Below are 19,092 nucleotides of genomic sequence, written 5' to 3' on the forward strand. Positions count from 1 at the left end.
TGTATCCATTAGATACCTAGTTCAATTAGATATGATGCTGTATTGGGTTTATGTGGCAAGGTTTTGGTAGCAGGGGGCTGCAGTTGTGGCTTTTGTGAGCAGAGCCCAGCACTGCCCCGTGTCAGACCAGAGCCAGCTTTAGCTGCTCCATCAGCTCTCCTGGGAAGAGCTGAGCCACAAGCAATGCTGGTTGTGCTCTGAGAGAGCACATATAAGAAAGGAAAAAACTGCTGTGCAACACCAGCTGGGAGAGAGAAGTGAGAAAACTGAAGAGAAACAGCTCTACAGATACCAAGGACAGTGTAGAATAAGGGCAGGCAGCGCACCAGGTGTGGAACAGCAGCTCCCTGTGGCCCAGCAGAGGCCCGTGGTGGAGCAAGCTGTCCTCCTGCAGCCTGTGGGCACCATGTGGAGCAGGTCTCCATGCGTAGCCGTGGAGAAGCCCACAGTGCAGCAGTGGCTGTGGCATAAAGGAGGTACAGCCCGTGCAGGGCTCCTGCAGGAGCAAGCCTGGGCCAGACCTGCAGCCCATGGAGAGAAACCTGTGGTAGCACAGAAGGGCTGGGGAATCTGCCACCTGTGGGGACCCGTGGTACGGAGCTGTGCTGGAACAGTGCTTGGAGAGCTGCAGCCTGTGGGAAGCCCACGTGGGATCAGACTGGGAAGGACAGCATTCCGTGGGAAGGACCCACATGCAGCAGGGGCAGAGACGAAGCGTTATGGACTCACTCTCCTGCACCACTTCAGGGAGGAGGTAGAAGAGGGTGGGTAAGGGGAAGGTGTTTTTAGATTGCCTTTAGTTCTCACTGCTCTGGTCTGTCACCAATAGGCAATAAATTACATTGTTCTTCTCTGTGCTGAATATGTTTTTCCTGTTATGATAATTGATGAGTGATCACCCTGTCCCTATCTCAGTACAGGAGCTCACTCCATAATTTCACCCCAGCATTCTGAGGACGGGTAGGGAGAGAGCAGCATAGCAGTGCTTAGCTATCTACTGGCGTTAAACTACCACAGATGTTTGTTCTAACAAGCACTAATACAGAAAGATCTTTATAGCTGTGCTGCCAGCATTCAAGGAAGCCTTAACAGTTTTCAAATGAAAAGGCCATAATAACCAGCTAGTAACAGTAGCTGGCCAGAAACAAAATCAGCAGAACTGGCAAAAGCACTTTAACTGCAGCATTCACAGGGTTTACAAATTCTCCTTCTTAAAAATTTAACAGGCATGTCTTAAAAAACAATCATCAAAAAAATATACATGCTACAGCAATTTATGTAAATACAAATGAACTTTGACAGTGAATACAGATAAGAAACCATATTTCACTTTTCTCTTTCTAACGATAACTATTAAAAAATCCTTTGCTACACTGCTCTGGCTTCTCAGATTCTTTGGATACTTAGCAATTGTGTCAACGTGTCCAAATCCCTGCTTTGTCAAGCAAATCTCCTCCAGTACTTCCAGATATTTGAATACAGCTCAATCGGTATAGGTATTTTATGTATGAATACAGAAGCAAACATACAATTTCCAGTGAAGCCACTAGAGCTGACCCGAACATACTACATCCTCAACTTGTGAGGCTTTAATAGAGTTGCCAAAGGAAATTTCCACCATGAAGGACCTACCAGTGCATTTTACTCATCAGTTGGACTTGTGCTATGCTTTGTGCAGAAATGATGCAAAACTATCCAGCACAGTCTTTGCTTAGGAATTAAAAATAGAATGAAAAAAGAAAAGGTTAAGAAAGCACCCATCAGTTCAGCACAGACCTATTTTAATACCAGGCTGTTAGATGCAATTAACTCAGCACAGACCAGGAGAAATTCCTGTCAACACTGCACTAGCTGTTACCTGTATGCTTCAACTAGGGATCAGGGTGCACCTGACCAGATGTTTCAAAGCAGCATTATTTTATCACATGCTGGGAGTCGCACCTGTATGCCATCATGGTGTTGTAAAATAAACAGTTTTTAATTAATTAAAAAAAAAAAAAAAAAAGGATGAGATGTTTTGATCTTGGAACTTCTTCTCCAAGATCCCTAAAATAATCTTCAACTACTCTGTTGTTTTTGGTTTTTTTTCCCCCTTTTCTTTCCCTTTATGATGCTTCATTCAGTCATACACATTAGAAAAAGAATGTGAATGTGTGAAAATTGTGGAAAAAACAATAACAGAAAGATAGCTTTAGCATAAGTGCATCATTAGCATAATTAGATCATTATACTTTGCCTATTTACTTATTTTAAAACCAGCTATCTTTCAAGCTGTTCTAAAAAGGAGTATTATTCTTTCGGATTTGTTTTTAATGTAAATGATCTTCTGGTGCTAATACAAAAATGACAGGAACATTGATGAGAAAAGATGCCAAGATCACCTAGGCTAATCTGCTCATAATCTCCACAAATACATAACTGTCCTGGACCTTTCTGGATTAATGTAAAGATCAAAAGGTAATGATCAAAAGCTGCAGCCGCAGCGAGCCACAGGACTCCAAAAGGAAAGACATGAATCCTTGTAGTACTAGATTTGTTTCAAAACATTTTACGTTATATGAAGAAAAAGATCATGATGCAGAGGATTACATACACCAAGCAAAACCCTAATGGTTTGCAAAACTAGGAGATGGCGTACATGAGCAAAACAAGAGACACAAGAGGGCAAGGTGCAGAATGCCTGTTACAAAGATGCACCCTGATCGCCACCCTACCTCTGGTTGTTACCAATCTGCAATGTTTCTAAGAAAACCACACCACTGGAAAGCACTGCTATTTCAAGGAAGAGAGGAGAATTCTCCCTAATCTTCTAAGCGATTGCCACCATTACTTGTAGCGAGACACTGAACATGCTGTAAGTCTGATGGAAACAAATATAGAAGAACAAAAAGCAAAAGTTGCATTTTTTTCTCAAGCAGTGAAGCTCAAAGAAAAAAAAAGGCATATAGGAAAGAAATAGTTTATATTTGCCTGCCTACTCGAGAAGTAAAACACATCCCTCCATAGGATGTCTTTTCATTAATTAAATCAACGACATTTGTCCAAAATCATGCCTGCCACCCTGTGACTCAAGAACACATAATCTTAACTACAGCATCCTATTACTAATTTGGGGTGGCTTGTTTTTTAAATAATGGCTGAATACTAGAACACCTTTTATAAGCCACAAGATGTGTCAGAATGAATGATATAGAGATGAACAATTAATTCTCAGTTATCAAAGGTACAATTAAGTCTACGTATAATCACACAGAATCACAGAATTGCAGGAGCTGGAAGGGACCTCTAGAGATCAAGTCCAACACCCCTGCCAAGGCAGGCTCCCTAGACCACGTTGCACAGGTATAACTTCAGACAATATTAAAACAAGGGTTATAGTCTTAAATGATCCATCAGACGTTTTTGTAATGTACTCTAACATCTCAGATTTTTTAAATATAATGATTTTGAAACCTGTAAACCTTAAAAAAATTCATGCAAACATGCTTTGTCACTTTATGAACAGAAATAAAATCTAGAAAATGCTAGAAAACCACAGTATTTCAAAACTGGATTCCAAAAAAAAAGTAGAAGCTATCTATGTGCTTGTTTTGTTTTTTTTGCTGGTTTGCATAAACAGAAGGAATGTTTTGTGTTTTCAAAAAACAATGCTGAACTGTCAGGTTTGAAAACTAAAGCACTTGAAATAGGAAGGCAGGCAGCATACTCTGCTGTTGCTTCAACACACTATGTGGGGAAACTATCTGGATGTTACAGGGACTAAAGGTTCTCCAAGACGCTGGTATGAGTGAAGATGTGAGAGAAGTGGAACCCCAGGAATCTTTTCAGCAAGCAACTCCCAAAGAAGAGATTGAACAGAAATAATTGAGTTTAGCTATTACCTTTGAATTATGAATCAGATAATGCTAGTGCATAACCTGTCGGGTTTTTTTTCCAGAAGCAACAATGAAAATGGTATTATACTCATTAAAAGAAAACATACTCTCTGAAATATTTTTTACTCTATCTTCAGAGGTAGCAAAACAACAGGCTAGAATTCTCAGAAAAAAAAAAGAAAATGCAGTTACAAATTGTACTTCATGTACAGATTCTTTTGAAGGTCAAACAGATATCTATGTCAAAATGAACTAAGAACATGAACCAAGATAGCCGTAGCATCGGTAGATAATGTAATGTAAATATCTGCACATCACTGTAACTATTGCCTTCAATTTGCAAGAAATATATTTTAAGATAAAATCCTAGCAGATTAAATCTGGCCACAGAAGTACCGCATGATCTTTTAAGAGCCAGCAGCAGGCAAAACAATGACACCAAACTGGTTTTCAAGTTCAAACAAAACCCCTAAGTTAAATCAACAGTTCCTTACACAAAAGCTAGTACTGCTGCAAATGAAAAAAAAACATTCAAGAGACTGTGGTTGGAAATAAAATATAAAAATAATGTTTAAAGATGTCAAGGCAGTTGCTTCCCCAGTTATGTTAAATCACTTGTGTCTGAGGAGCTGAACAAATTGCTCTAGTGCTGTTTTAAATGCTTTTTTTGCTTTGTTTTCAATCAGCTCTTCCAGCAAGAGAGAGGAATAATCTGTCCCGAGAGAAAACGTTTTGATAGTTTCTTTTCTCTCATGTTCTCCCGCAAACTCTCTCTTATTGGGTAAGATATTGACAAGTCAGACTTAAGTAGAAAAAACTCATCTTGTCATTTCATCTGAACATTGCTTTAGTGGAACTAACACATGATAAATGCAAGGTTAAAATGTCAAATGATAGAACATCTATGAAAATGGAAAATTACTGTATAGCTTTGAGTGAAGTGCCTACTAAATTCATATTGCATAATCAATTTCCCATTTGCAGTCAGCATTACTCTCACTAAATAACATCTCAATTTTGGCAATTATCCCAATCTTTTGTCCGTCTTCCTTTTCTCTAAAAAAAGTCATTGTGTTTAGTTTCAGAATAAAATACATTATGGATGTTCTTTTTGAACACGTCTTAACTCTTACTATATATGGCAGTAGCTTTAGCAATATACAGACTATGGAATAACGCTATATATTCCTACACTACAATGTGATACTGTTCTAGTTTCTTACATGCAGCATGGCATTCTTTTAATTTGTAGTTACTTGATTGTATACATGCAAATATTTCTATTTTACTAATTTAAAGTTTGAAAAATAAATGTTGCATGAGCTACATGGCAGAAGAAAGCACTCATTTTTCCTCAATGAATTTCTCAGCAACCATCTTTTTTTACTGTGATATTTTCCTGAAAAGCTTCTTAGGCTAAAAATATCCCAGCCAAACCAAAATTTGTCCTCAACTCCCAAAGATGATAAAACAAAAATAGCGAGACAAAAAAGCCAACTCCTTACACAAGAATTCAAGTCTGTTTCTAACTCCATCAAAGTTACTTACACCGATAACAGCTATGAATAACATTTTGCTCAATTATATTGTGTTCTAAAACAAAACGTTATAGAAAATTTCAGTCAGGCTGCTTGCAAAAATTAACACTGTTCACAGCTCTACATTAACTTGTAAATAATGAAATACTATCATATTTGAAGTAGAAAATGATTCAGACATCTTTCTAGCTGTGTCCAGCTGTTGGTCACAGATCTTAAGAGACTTTAAAAATTAAGTAAATTTTTTAAAAGCTGGTTTTTTAAAGCATACTGGAAAAACCATACCATCACCTGAACAAGAAAGTAACACAGAAGATAAAGCCAACTGACTATTCAAAGACCATTTCAAAGTGCTGTTGGTCACCTTTATACTCTTTCCCAGGGAGAAACAAAATTGTTTGCAAGAAATAAAACAGCGGTTAACCCCATCATAAATAGTCTCCAGAGGAACACAAGCAAGCTAGACCTCAAGCCTTTGCTAATATGCAAGGTTTGAAGATCATCTTTCCTAAAAGAGTATTTCTGAACAGCTGGCTCAAGAACAACATTTCCTCTGCTTTCAGCAGGATTTAACCACACAGCTTGTATAACCCTCACAAAATAAAAATGGAAAATAGCGCAATATTCTCTTTTTAAGTGCAATTCATCCTGATGAAATAAAACCAGGGGGAATAAAAGCTATTATAAAAACAAATTTTTGAGTGGCCTAAATATTCTTTGGTCCTATCCAAGCATGATGATTCTTTGTAGTGTTGTGTGCTTAGTAGACAAAGAAATATGAGGATATGTGAAACACTGGCTTCTCTACATCAGACGTGTCAACCAAAGGCACATAATTGTCACACTCTGTAGTGTCACTAATTGCTGGGACAATACCAGTAGATGTTAAAAAAACCTCCATAGGAACTGGTAGTTCAGGAGAACTTACACATTCATTCTTCTTCCCCCCCCCCAAATTTCTGCTGGTATATCACTAAGCAAATGAGAAATAACACCAGGAAAACTAACAAAATGGGACAGGTTACAGAGGAAATTAAAAGTGCTAGGAAAAGAACCTGAAAGTATCTTATAATGGCTAAGGTGTTAGCAAGAAGTTCTGAAAAGTAGTTCAGAAGCAGGAAACCACCTACAGAATTGGCAGGATCACTTGATGACAAAGCACGAAAGGGGCACTCATGGATAAGTCCATGGCCTAGGAAATCTATGAGCTAGCACACCACTGTGATCAGATGGCATGCACTGTAGAGTTCTCAAGAAACACAAATGTGAAATTACATTAATAGGCTAAGGTGCATGAACACTTGCTTATAAGCACTGTGCCAGAGCACAAGACTCAGATGAAAAATGGACTTGAAGAGGGTTGTCACAGTGATCACAGACCACCAAGTCTTAAATTCCATCTCTGGTATGACGACAGCCTCTATAATAAAGAATAAGGCCACTGAGCGCATGCATTGAGTGTTTGGTGGGAAAGAGTCAGCACGGCCTCTGTATAGATTCACCTCCCAGCTGCACTGCAGTGTCATGTAATACAGTTTAAAGCCATTAGATCTGATACAACATGAGTTAATACATCTGATAGCTCATAAGATCTGCTTCTCTCACTCCACTATTTTGCCTTCTCATACAGTATTTATTGAGTTTGAAATAAGTCTTTATTTTCAATATCCTAAACTGAGAATCTTACCAAAAATTGTAGCATAAAGTGTAAGGATGGGAGTTCTGCTTCTCTGGCTTAATGTAAGTGCATCTATAATTAAAATCAAACTCATATAAATAAGTGGTAGAACTATCTTGGGGCCAGGTCAAGCCTGCAGAATGAACTCCTGGAAGAGCAATATAAACTTCTATGTTTCAGTTCTAAGTTCAAAGCACTCTCCTTTTGACCTTGCTTTCATTAATGCTAAAACATACATACGTAAACACATAGCCACATGCTGCAACATAAAACTGCTCCACACGCTGTTACTTTCTTTCCCTATGGGAAATGATCGGAAAGAGAATAAGCCACAGGTGACGTACATGTCGGAGCCACTCACTGCACTTAAAGACTACAGATGTCACTGTACTGGGGGCAGTATGGAGAGCCTAAATAGAGAAATAACAGTCTGACAATGATGAGGGGAAAAAAAGAGAGAGAAATAGCAGAGAACTAAAATACACAAAGGTTGTTATACAAACAGGAAGAGAAATAGAAAATGAAACCAAAGAAAAACTACTTTGCAGACAGTGAAATTATGTGAGGTGAAACAGAGTTAATTCTGCCTCTTACAGAGAATTGGATAGAGGCTTCCTTAACCAGCAAGCAATTGAAAAGGGAATCAGGTTAAGCATATGGAGCACAAGTTCATTGCATAAATGCACCCTTTCACATAGTAACCAAAAAAAAAAGAGGAAAAAAATCAGTTAAATCAGACCACTTGACTTTGTGGAACAGAGTCCCAGCTTCTTCACCAACTATAATCCGCCTCAAAAGAATAAATAAATAGAATCACTGAGGTTACTGGTTTGACATATTTCTTGTTCAATGAACAAAAATACAGGAATGAAAATAATAGGTAAGGCAATAAAATAAATATTTAAGAATTTTCTGCTAAGCTGATCTTTCCCCATGTTCTATTAATTGCACAATTCTCCTTCCTCTCTGCGATTTAGCAGAATTTGTCAGAACTGTTGCTTGATGCTCCAAGAACAAACCTAGCCTCCTACCTAAATCAGTAAAATACTCTTCTCCCAAACCACTGAAACAGTTCAGTATTAAATTATTAGCATGGAGACTAGAACATAATAAATCAGTTAACCTTAGGGTAATTAAATTTTTTTCACTCCTTTTTAGAGAAAAGAAATCCCCATACATTCGTATTCTGGCCACTTATCAGATCACTGGGAAGGAACAAATGAGGAGATAAACTGTTAACAGAAAGGCAATTATCCAGTAAATTTCTTTCTCAGCTGTACAACTTCTCATCATGGGTGGGATGTAGTGAGCAGAGAATCAGAAGAGCAGTAGCAAGGAACACTGAACAAAACTTCATATTCAGTCTATGACATCATGGGGTTAGAGACACAGTGGGACAGCTCACACGATTGGAGTGCTACAATAGATGGAAACAGCATCTTTACAAAAGATAGAGAGGAAAGCTATATTTGACAAAGCTGCTTAAATGCATGGAGCCTTTCTGTGGAAGGGTTGATAGAGAAAAAACATGGGTCATGATTAGAGGGAATCTAGAAGAAGAAAACAACATTATAGTAGATTAAGTGTTACAGACCACTTGAAAGAGATTAACAAAATCCTTCAAAGAACTGTAAAATCAAGAGTCTTGGTTCCTACAGAAAACTGTCCCTAAAATCTGCTGGAAAAGCAACAAGGCAGACTAAAACAATCCAGATTTCTGGACTGTCAGGTACAGATGAAGACAAATCACTGCAGAATGTGATATTAAATATCAGACCTTGGTGCTGGGACCAAACCACAGGAATTTCAAAGGAATAAAGGAAGGCTAACAGCAAGATAAAGATGCTGGACTTTAGGACGTTAGACTTTTAAAGGTAGCCTCCCTTCCATACAATCCCACCTGTCAGCTTTCTAAAATCACTGCAGAGGCCAAGGTGAGCTGGATCATCTTAGAATTACAGAATAATTCAGAGACAACTCTCACAATGCACATGCAGAAAGTAGGTGCGGGAGCAGCTTTACTCAGACATAATGATTTGTTACTAACTGCTAACTAAGCTCAAAAATGAAAAAGAGATATAAAAAAGGGAGAGAAAGATTACGGAAATGTAATTTTGAAAGGATAGAAGAATGTAGACATATTGCCTAGAGACAAAGGGTTGGAATTAGGAAGTCAGCTGAAGTCAAAATTCTGAATGGATATCGGGAATAATAAGACGGGTTTCTATAGTTACACCGGCAGCAAAATGAACATTGGAAATTTTGGATCTGCTCTGTACTTTCTTTTGCCTCGATTTTCACTGTCAAGGTATCCCAGATTCCTGGGCCGAGAAGCTAAGCTGGGGAGAGAAAAGCAGCATTCTCCACAGAAGAGACTTAAGGACTGCTTAACTAAGCTAGACATAATCAGCTTAGGTGACAAAACAGAATGCATACAAAGGTTCTAAAGGAGCTAGCTACCATCACTGCCAGGGTCTTCTCTACCATATTCAAAAGAGAGGGATAAAGAGAGGAGGCCTTGAGGCTGTGTAAGAACTGTTCAGCAACAGTTAAAACACTCCTTTGTTATCAACACATTTAGACACAAATGCAAAGCACAGCACCACTAAGAAGGGCTGTTACGAAGAAAATCAACTCCACTCCAGTCAGACTAAGAAACCTGGGTCTTACAAACTTTTGTATGTCACCTCTCATATTTAGTTCCTTTGTCGCACATCTCCTTTAATAAAAGGCAATGAATAACAAGCTGAGCCATGCTGTTTCAAAACCAACAAGGAAATGAATGACTTCATCAATGAATGAGGATGAACTCTCAGGACACCATCTTTGAACTAAAATACAGAACAACACACCTCAAGAAAGGCCACGGAAAACTTTTGAACAGTGATGTTCTTGCTTAAATGGGCACCTTACTTATCCTAGCAAGTTCTGTGTCAGTATCGCAAGACTTAATCAGTATTGCAAGAAGCAAGTATTGCAGTATTACAAGAACAGGATATGCAAATTATTGTTCAATGTTTATAATTAACATTGAAGATGGCTAGTGCTACTACCAACAAATGGCACGTGATACTGTGATTCAGGAACACTTAGGATACACTATTACAGAATTTTTTGAGTGCTTGTCTGTTTACAGCACTGTGGAAGAAACATTATGCATAACTTAGCAGGCTGTTCACAGTGCAAGTCAAATCAGTTCTTTAACAGGCTTAACTCATGTAACTGGCTATTTAAATAGCTTTAATACTGCACATAAATGAATATGGTTTTAAAAAGAAAAAGTACTAACCCTGTAGAGAGGGTGGCACTTCTCCTTGAAGCATGGCACCAAACGAGCATAGATCTGCAGGCTATAGTAATAACTTGCCAGCTGGAGAGATACCGCAGAATGCAATTGCTTTTCAAAGCATTTGTTGGCATCTATCACCTAGATAGAAAGGAGAAAGAAAGCATTAATTTAGATGAAAGAATTAGCAAGTGCACAATGTTAAGAGCACAAACTTTCTAAAAGCCCCTTGCCGTGACTTAGAAATAACTGACTATGTTTTTCTGGCACAGAAATAAATCAACAGCTTTCCCGTGGTACACAAAGATAATTCTATACTGTTTTTCTCTACTTGCACAAACACCTAACCAAAATGATTGCCAAACTATGTCTTTGCTTATTCTATACCATCAAGTTATTACTCAAATTTCTTAGCTACATAGGAACTGTCAGTCAGGTGGCCTACTGACAAACAAGTCATTTCATCAGTGCCATGCTCATAATCTAGTCCAATTGCATTTGTGCATGCAACCTTTAAATGCATCCCTCCAAAATATTTATTTATTTGAATTCAAAGACAAACTTCAAAACTCTAAGGAAATTACATTTCCTTAAGGAATTCTGAAGTCCTTTGAAAAACATACATATAAAATCAGTATCAACATACCTGTGGCAGTGCAAGTAGATACGCAAGAGCCAAGGCCATATCATTTGGTAAAGCATCACTTGCCAGTTGTAACAGAACTGCAATATGTACAGAAGGGAAGTAATGCCTTGATTAGTGACCCATCCAGCCTCAATAGTTAGTGGATAAAATAGTTTCAGCTTAACTTTATTTTATTAGACACTAACTTGAAGAACTATATACGTACTTAATTAAACACTAATCAAAGCAACCCAGAAGCAGATGATATGTAATTAAACTGCAGCACAGCTTTACCTTGACTTCCTGACAAAATGTTCCATGCATTAACCAAACAAGAATGAGACAGTGTGGTAACAGATGTTAAACAAAGCCACTGAAAGATCATCTGTACTTTTTACAAGTACATTTACCACAAGTAAATATGTTTACTGTAAAGTCAAGGCAGTAATATAATGTTGCAAATGTTACAAGATACCAACTAGAGGAATGGCACAAAATGTCCTCTCTTCGAGCATGAGCTCAAATTCACTTACCACTGAACACAAGATGACAATTCAAAAACTTTTATCTTAAAATAAATAATAAAAAGCAACAAGTGGCATAATTTTTTAAACAAGATCAGTAAAACTGAACAAAAAGAACACGCAAGGAAATTCCCTGAAACATTATAGTGAGAAACAAGTCGATTTGGATTAAACATATTGTAAAGAGCTGAAAAAAAATCACGTATCATAGACAACTGCACCTAAAATGCATTATCCAACTAAGAAGTTACCAATAAACTATAGTTAAATCTAAGCTTTAGACAATCATGTCAATGGAAAGGTATCACTGACTACAATTAGATCAGTAAGTAAACACAGCATACGGATAATTAAAAGAGAAGTTTCCTTAATTAAATACTAGTTTTATTTTAACAAATTATAAAGTTAAGCTTAGAAAGTAGCTCAGAAAAATGAACAGACTAAGAAAACTGGAAAGATGGGAAAACTAAGCAGAGACCACAATTCTTACATCTTTTTTTCACATCTTGTTTTCTGCCATTAGGAAGGAGCCAAAACAAAACAAATCAAAAACTCCTACATCTAAAGAAAATTTAGAATACAGTGATTCAAAACAGATTAGCTTGTAGTCTTTCAGGATATTTACATTTCAATACAAGGAGAAGGAGAAAAGCTAAAAAAAGGGAAAAATCTTAACACACAACCACACACACATGCAGCCCCCTCAGAATTTCTCACACGCAGAAAACCCTCTGAACAATAACCTCCTAGCTCCTGCCACACACTGGGAACAGAAGTTTAAGCACAAGGACATAGTAGAAATGAATACAAACAATAACACATCTTCTAATTGCAATGATTCTGATAATAAAAAATATACTTCCAATAAAACTGACAAAACATTATCTGCTTTTCCTACATCATGAATCCCCAGCTTCCTTTTTTTGTTTAAAAACAGAAACTATTATATTTTCCTTTATACAAAAAAGGGAACAAAGGTGGCACAGCTACAACGTAAGTGCCCGTGATTTCACAATTAATAATAGGCTTGCTCCTTTATGTATATTTTCTTCTGTACCAAAGTGAAGTGTCACTGTGGTTGCTACGAAAGATTCAACAATTGCAAAATAATGACTTTGTCGATACACTTAATATTCCCTACTCCGAGATATGCACATAAGTTATTAATTCCAGGAGGAACTTCAAAGAATCTAATGAAACTTAGATCAGAAACCGCTTAAGGAACCACAAGTACACTAGAAAAAAAAAAAGCTTTATTTTTTTTTTCTATTCCTATCAGTAGAACCTCTCTTTCAGCAAGATAGCTTTTTGCTTATTTTAAGAAAGTCTCAAATACCTATATTCCCACACTGCATAAACTACTCTTAATGCATGCCGGCAGGAAGCACTTTTATTGTATGCATACAGTTCCCCCCAAAAGAATTCTTTGTTCCAACAAATACAAAGGTTTGAATGATCAACTATAATTTTCAGATTATCATCAATTTGCCATTAGACTGAAGTAGATTTACATGCTGGCCCCCAGCCAGATACAACAAGAAAATTTCTATGTGACAGGTATTCACAGAGGTTGTTTGGATAGTAACATTTCAGCTATAATGAATACAAAGCTGTTCATCAGATTCTATGCTTCAAATACCTTTTACCATTAGTTTCTGGCTGCTGACAGCTTGTTTCTACTACATTCAAAATAACCTGGATACTGTTGAAGCAAGCATAATAGAACTCAGGCAAAATCTAACAATAAAATCTTTATCAATTAGTTTGAAAAACTGATGTTTTATATTGTAAGCAAAAGTCAAGTTACTTTCATACAATCTTAGAAACATCTCTACTTAAGCAGAAAAAACTGAGAGCAGAATAAGATGAATCTCAGCTCTGATCCCTTTTCCCTTTCTCTGGAGAATTCATGACTAAAAAGCTTCAAGGGTACACAATAAACACTGCATTTTCTTCCAACTTAACATTTGCAACAAGACAACTGCCCAGCCAGCAAATATTTATCTTCACCCTTCAGACAACAAACAACATAGCACCAATACAACACCAGCATACGATTTCATTCATGCTCTTGTATGAAGCTCAACACAAAGGTATCCCTGTTACCAGGATGTACTTAAGAGTAGGAACTACTTCCAGTGTCATCCCTTCTGAGAAAGAATACACTCCGTACTGAATAAATATATACACACGCATTTTCTTGGGGGCTTGCGTGCAAGTATGTGTTCATATATCCGTGTATAGACTCCTACTGATGCAAACACACACACACGAAGACAAAAGTCATTCAGTTTTATGTCTCCCAGTGTAGCACCATGGGAATTCTCTAACATGTAAAGCTGCTTCGCTTAAATGGGAGACTATGGACACTAGCAGGATGCCACTCTGTCCAAACATCTTCACAAAACTTACAAAGTCTTAAAATCATTCAGATTACTGCCAAATGTGAAATTTGCCAAAGGGATTAAACATAACAGGACTAGCAAAATAGAGAGGACAAGGAGTGACAAGCAAAGAGCCTATAAACACCATAAAAAATATTTTCATTGTATGATTTTTTTCACTTCCTGTGCACGTTTTGACTTTATAACACAAGCTTGTTTTGGAAGGAAAAGTAAGGAAGAAAATGTGTAATTTACCAATACCCAGGAAGTATCAACTTTTCCAATGGTTTTTTTGTTGAAAAATGCAAGTCATCCATTCACCTATTCAAGGTATAAAGCTTTGCACTAATATGTGTATTTAGTATATTATAAGTATCACACAAGTTCTCCAAGTGACCACTGTGTCCTTCACTAGAGACAGTTGTAGCACAACTTGAACTGCCAAGGCTTAGTTATTACATGGTAAAACTACAGAAACTGCCAAGAAGGTTTTCTTACTACTGAGCCACTCCTAGTTCCTACCACCAGCTACAAAGAAAAATGGCTATCCTGGGTTTCTGTTAGTTACATATACTATTCCTATAATGCATGTCTATTCAAAACTGAAATTGTGCATACTGGCAAAACACATACTGCCTTTCTCTACAAATTCACTTATAAAGATAAGCTGACAGATAACGTTTCCTCTAAATAAAGCAGAAAGAGTTTATGTTTTCTATGTCTTTTCTGAAACACTTTTTTCCTCACTGCTTTTGACACACATTTCCATACAGATCATCAGAGACAGATGTGATTTTTAATGGTTCCATCTTCAGTAGGAAGCTGGAAGCTCAAAAACTAAACCCGGAATCTATAATTTCTTTAATTCTGCCCAGAAAGTTCCCATCTCAAAGACACATGCTAAACGGTAATCAACCAGTTCCAATTATTCAATTTGGAGCAGGATGCATTACCAAAGATTTGCCAATTAACATACGTTACCATAAGAAAGCACTGAATATGTTTTAAACTTCGTCTCCCCCTCCTCTTTAAAACACAGACATCATAGCTAGAAGTACACAGTACTTCAGAATTTTAAGATAAGAGACAATCAGTACAGATTTAAAACTACTTTTGCAATGCAGGAGTCTGAAAGGAACGAAATGCGAATGCATCCTCATTTATATTTGTGATCGCTGGCCTTACGTAATTCACAATATTATAACATTAAAACTGTAGAAGTTATCTGTAGAAATATCACATATCTGAAATTAGAGAATTGTATACTTGTAGAACAAATATGCTGGCTTTCACTAAACAGTTGAAATAAAACTGTGTGGATTATGAAGGGAGTCTCACTTGAAACTTTTCTCACCTTGTAAGTGAACTAATACACTCACTTTTCATGGCAGAACTTCCCATGGAGTAAAATATAATAGAGATTTCTTCCTTCAAAAAACAAACCACTCACAATGTATAAATATTTAAACAGTTCATTTCTTAAACTAGCAGGAGATTGCCAAAGGTAATATCAAACAACTGAAGGAGTTTTGTTTCGCTTTCAAAAAGTGGAACTGTTTCAGATAACAAGTTACTGCGTATAACCTATAATATTTAGGAATTTCAAGAAAGACAAAAAGTTCTACTGTTTCCAGAAACTGGAGGTGAGCAGTTACATACCAAATAAAATACTGCAATGATCCTGCAATAAGAATTCTGTTTAAGCAATGGCATGAGATCCAAACAAATAAATACATAGGGATATTAACAGTGTGTTGCAAATTTCCTTTTAAATATATGTAGTTTGTAGTATTAAGGAAATATTCAACATTTTTTCCTTCATAATGTTCATAACCTTATCAGTCTCCAAATAACAGTTTCTGTTTATTTGAAGCCAAATTTCATATTTAAAATTTCTAGTTTCTACTGAGCGACTCCTTTTAGAAACATCACTTCTCTAAAAACTGTATCTACTTCTATTCAGACTACTTACCAACCCAAGAAGTTAAACTAGAATGATTTGTAGAAAATATCAAGACAGTACTGAAAGCATTATTTACTGTTCTCCACATTTAAACTCATCAAAAGCTTCTCCTATACTCACTATATTATAGAAAGTACAAGAGTGAATACACACACACAGTCATACCTTCTGTAGTTGGAAGCAGGTCTTTTGCTTCACTCTTCGTTTCTGTCAGTTTCTCTGTCCTCAGCAATACTTCTGCAAAACTTTCCAAAGAATTGTTCTGGTACGTGCCATAGCTGATTTCAGACTAGAAGTAAAACATGATAACTGATGCACGCACACTGTACTCCGCAGTTACAGTTACTGAACTTGGTTCTTGCTTTTGCTCTCATTTATTTAATTCTCGAATTTTTCCATAGAATCACAGAGAATAGTTGAGGATGAAAGGGACCACTTGGGATCATCTACACCAACACCTGTGCTTCTAACACATTGCACAGGATCACATCCAGGCAGGTTTTGAATATCTCTAGAGATAGAGACTCCGTACCCTCTCTGGGCAACCCATTTCAGCACACCTTCACCTCCACAGTGAAGCTTTTTCCTCATATGCAGATGATACTTCCTGTGTTTGAGTTTGAGCCCTTGCTTCTTTTCCTGCTGCCGTGCACCAACGTCTAGCCCCATCTGGTTGCTATCCTCCCTTAAGGTATTTGTACACACTAATAAGATCCCCTCTCAGTCTTCTTTCTATTTTTCCTACTTTCACACAAAATTTTAGATCCTTGCAAATCAAATAATCAAAACAAAAAATCCATATCATGACTTAATTATAAGATCTAGGAAAAAAAAGATTCAGAAGTCTGTAACTGAAACTTACTTCTGCAACATACGGGTCAGCAATTAGAGACTCATAAAATGGATGACAGCCTTGTTTTTCCACAGTGACATTTTCTCCCAGCCCACTTTTTAATACATCTCCAAGTTCTTGCCCCTGGGATGGGGGAAAAAAAAAAAAAAAAAAAAAAGGAAAAAAAAACATCATTAACAAGTCTGTAACTGCTATTCAGAAGGGAAGCATCTGAAAATGTAAATATTCCTGAATTCAATGGGGAGCAAGACAAGTGACATCCTACGCAAAGCTTTTTTTTTTGTTGTTTTTTTTTTAAATCACACTTAAAAGTGGCATCTCAGAAACGAATATTATAGAAAATCCACTCTAATAAACAATGTAGAAAAGAAAAACGGAAAAGTAAACCACTCTGAATATAACGTAAGTACATAAATTGCTGACTTCACTGTGCTTTATTCCCCAAAGTTCTGAAATTTGACTGAGTTTAAACTATGCCTTGTCACACTATGCTAAAAAAGCAAGAGAAAAACTAGGAAAAGGAAACACCTTCAAGCACATCGTTTCATTGGGATTTGCTTGCCACCAGTCCCTTGATGTCACTAGGTAATTTATTTGTTTGAGGTCTTCAGTTGCCACGTATCTACAGAGGAGCCCTACTATACTAACATATCACTGAATATGTAAACATCTGGAGACACATCAGCAATCCCTTACATGTAACGGTCGAAGGTAAGTTAGTGATCTCTTCCACCACTGACCATCACTGACAGCATGCAGCATAGCTTTTGTAGTCATAGTTGTGTTAGACAACACCTTCATGGTTTTTGTTGTTGTCCAGTACAACAAATCAGCAGATGGGCTAGCGGAGATGTTGGTATCATCCTGTGAGCATATCCAACACACAATGATAAATGTTAGACTCATACTTTAATTACAGTAATGACCTAATGCCAAAACATATTAGAATGTACACGCAGTATGTTAACAGGCTGTATTAATAACTTATTTTAACATTCATTAATTTAGGCAACAGCTGTTGTAAAAAAAAAAAGTTAAGTAAGATTTTCAGTCTGAAGTGAGTAGCATGATCAGTAGAACGTTTTGCCTCTTATTCAGTTGTAATCCCATGTGTCCAGATAACAACTGTGCATAATTCCAAAGTTTATCATAGTAATGTTTTAATTTATGTACTCAGCAATTACATAAAATAACGATCTCTCTATAACTGAGAACACTGAACACGATGAAGTTAATCCTCAGTAATTCAAGCAATCTGACAATACAGACAATCATATTAATAAAGGTAGCATTTATTGATGTAAACACTCATCTCCGGAAAAAGCAAACAAGTATCAAGACTTGAAATTCTGCACTCAGCACTCAAAAGGTAGATAGAAATACAGTAAATCTAACAGAATGCAATGAAGAATATGAGATTCTAGCCTATTCTCAAGCTTAAGACATTTTTGCAATATATGCACATTCAAAGAATCATAGAACAGCTTAGGCTGGAAGAGACGTAAAGATCATCTAGTTCCAACCACCTGTCATGGGCAGGATTGCCAACCACCAGATCAGGCTGCCCAGGGCCCCACCCAACCTAGCCGTGAACACTTTCAGGGATGGGCATTCACAACTTCTCCGGGCAATCTGTGCAAGGGGCTCACCGCCCTCTGAGCAAACAATTTCTTCCTAACGTCTAACCTAAATTTCCTCTCTTATTTTAAAGCCATTCCCCATTGTCCTATCACTATTAGTCCATGTAAAAAGTTGTTCTCCCTCCTGCTTATAAGCTCCCTTGAAGAGCTGGAAGGCCATAATGAGATCTCCTAATGGTTTCCTGCAAAACATCTTCACTCAGCTTCAGTAGATTCACATTAAAATCAATTATTAATGTACAGGACAAAGAAAGCTTTCTGCATCTTTGTCATGTAAAGTATTTAATTAATACTCAAAACATCCATTTGGTTGATCTGTGCTAATTATTTCAGCCATGAAAGATTTATGTCCATGGCATGCTTTACAAAGTTTACACCTTAGAATTTAAACACATAATTAGCATGGTAATGTAAATATTGTCTCCAGCACCACACAGTATAAATATTCCTGTCCATGCAGTAAACTTCTACAGCTTTATCTCCCATGTTTCGCTTTTCCTTACACCAAAGTTTACTGAAATAGAATTGTATCTGTGAAAGTAATAAGTGAATGTGAGGTATTAATTCACAACTTACTAATTCGTGACAAAACTTCAGACATCAGAGCAAAAGGGTGCTCAAAGGAATTACATCCCCCAGTAACTTTATTGAAGTTAACGGATGTTTTACCAATAAGGTAAAATTTCACTGTAGATGATGTTATTTTTACTTTCAGTGTATTTACTG

General features: G+C 36.9%; 1 protein-coding gene across 10 annotated transcripts in view; it reads right to left on the reverse strand.

The window, feature by feature from the left end:
• Window positions 1-19,092, reverse strand: part of NBAS (neuroblastoma amplified sequence) — a 168,751-nt gene that overhangs the window by 76,003 nt on the left and 73,656 nt on the right. For all 10 annotated transcript variants that reach the window (XR_002436333.1, XR_002436332.1, XR_002436334.1 and 7 more), the window contains exons 36-40: window positions 17,423-17,590; window positions 16,736-16,849; window positions 16,039-16,162; window positions 11,024-11,100; window positions 10,381-10,518 (exon numbers count right to left, since the gene is read on the reverse strand). Coding sequence is in view for 7 of the 10 variants with exons in the window: in XM_021389494.1 (XP_021245169.1) it covers window positions 10,381-10,518; window positions 11,024-11,100; window positions 16,039-16,162; window positions 16,736-16,849; window positions 17,423-17,590 (621 nt within the window). In the remaining 3 variants the exon portion in view is untranslated. The remainder of the gene's footprint in view (window positions 1-10,380; window positions 10,519-11,023; window positions 11,101-16,038; window positions 16,163-16,735; window positions 16,850-17,422; window positions 17,591-19,092) is intronic.

The sequence above is a fragment of the Numida meleagris genome, chromosome 3 (assembly GCF_002078875.1).
Source record: "Numida meleagris isolate 19003 breed g44 Domestic line chromosome 3, NumMel1.0, whole genome shotgun sequence".
Lineage (NCBI taxonomy): Eukaryota > Metazoa > Chordata > Aves > Galliformes > Numididae > Numida > Numida meleagris.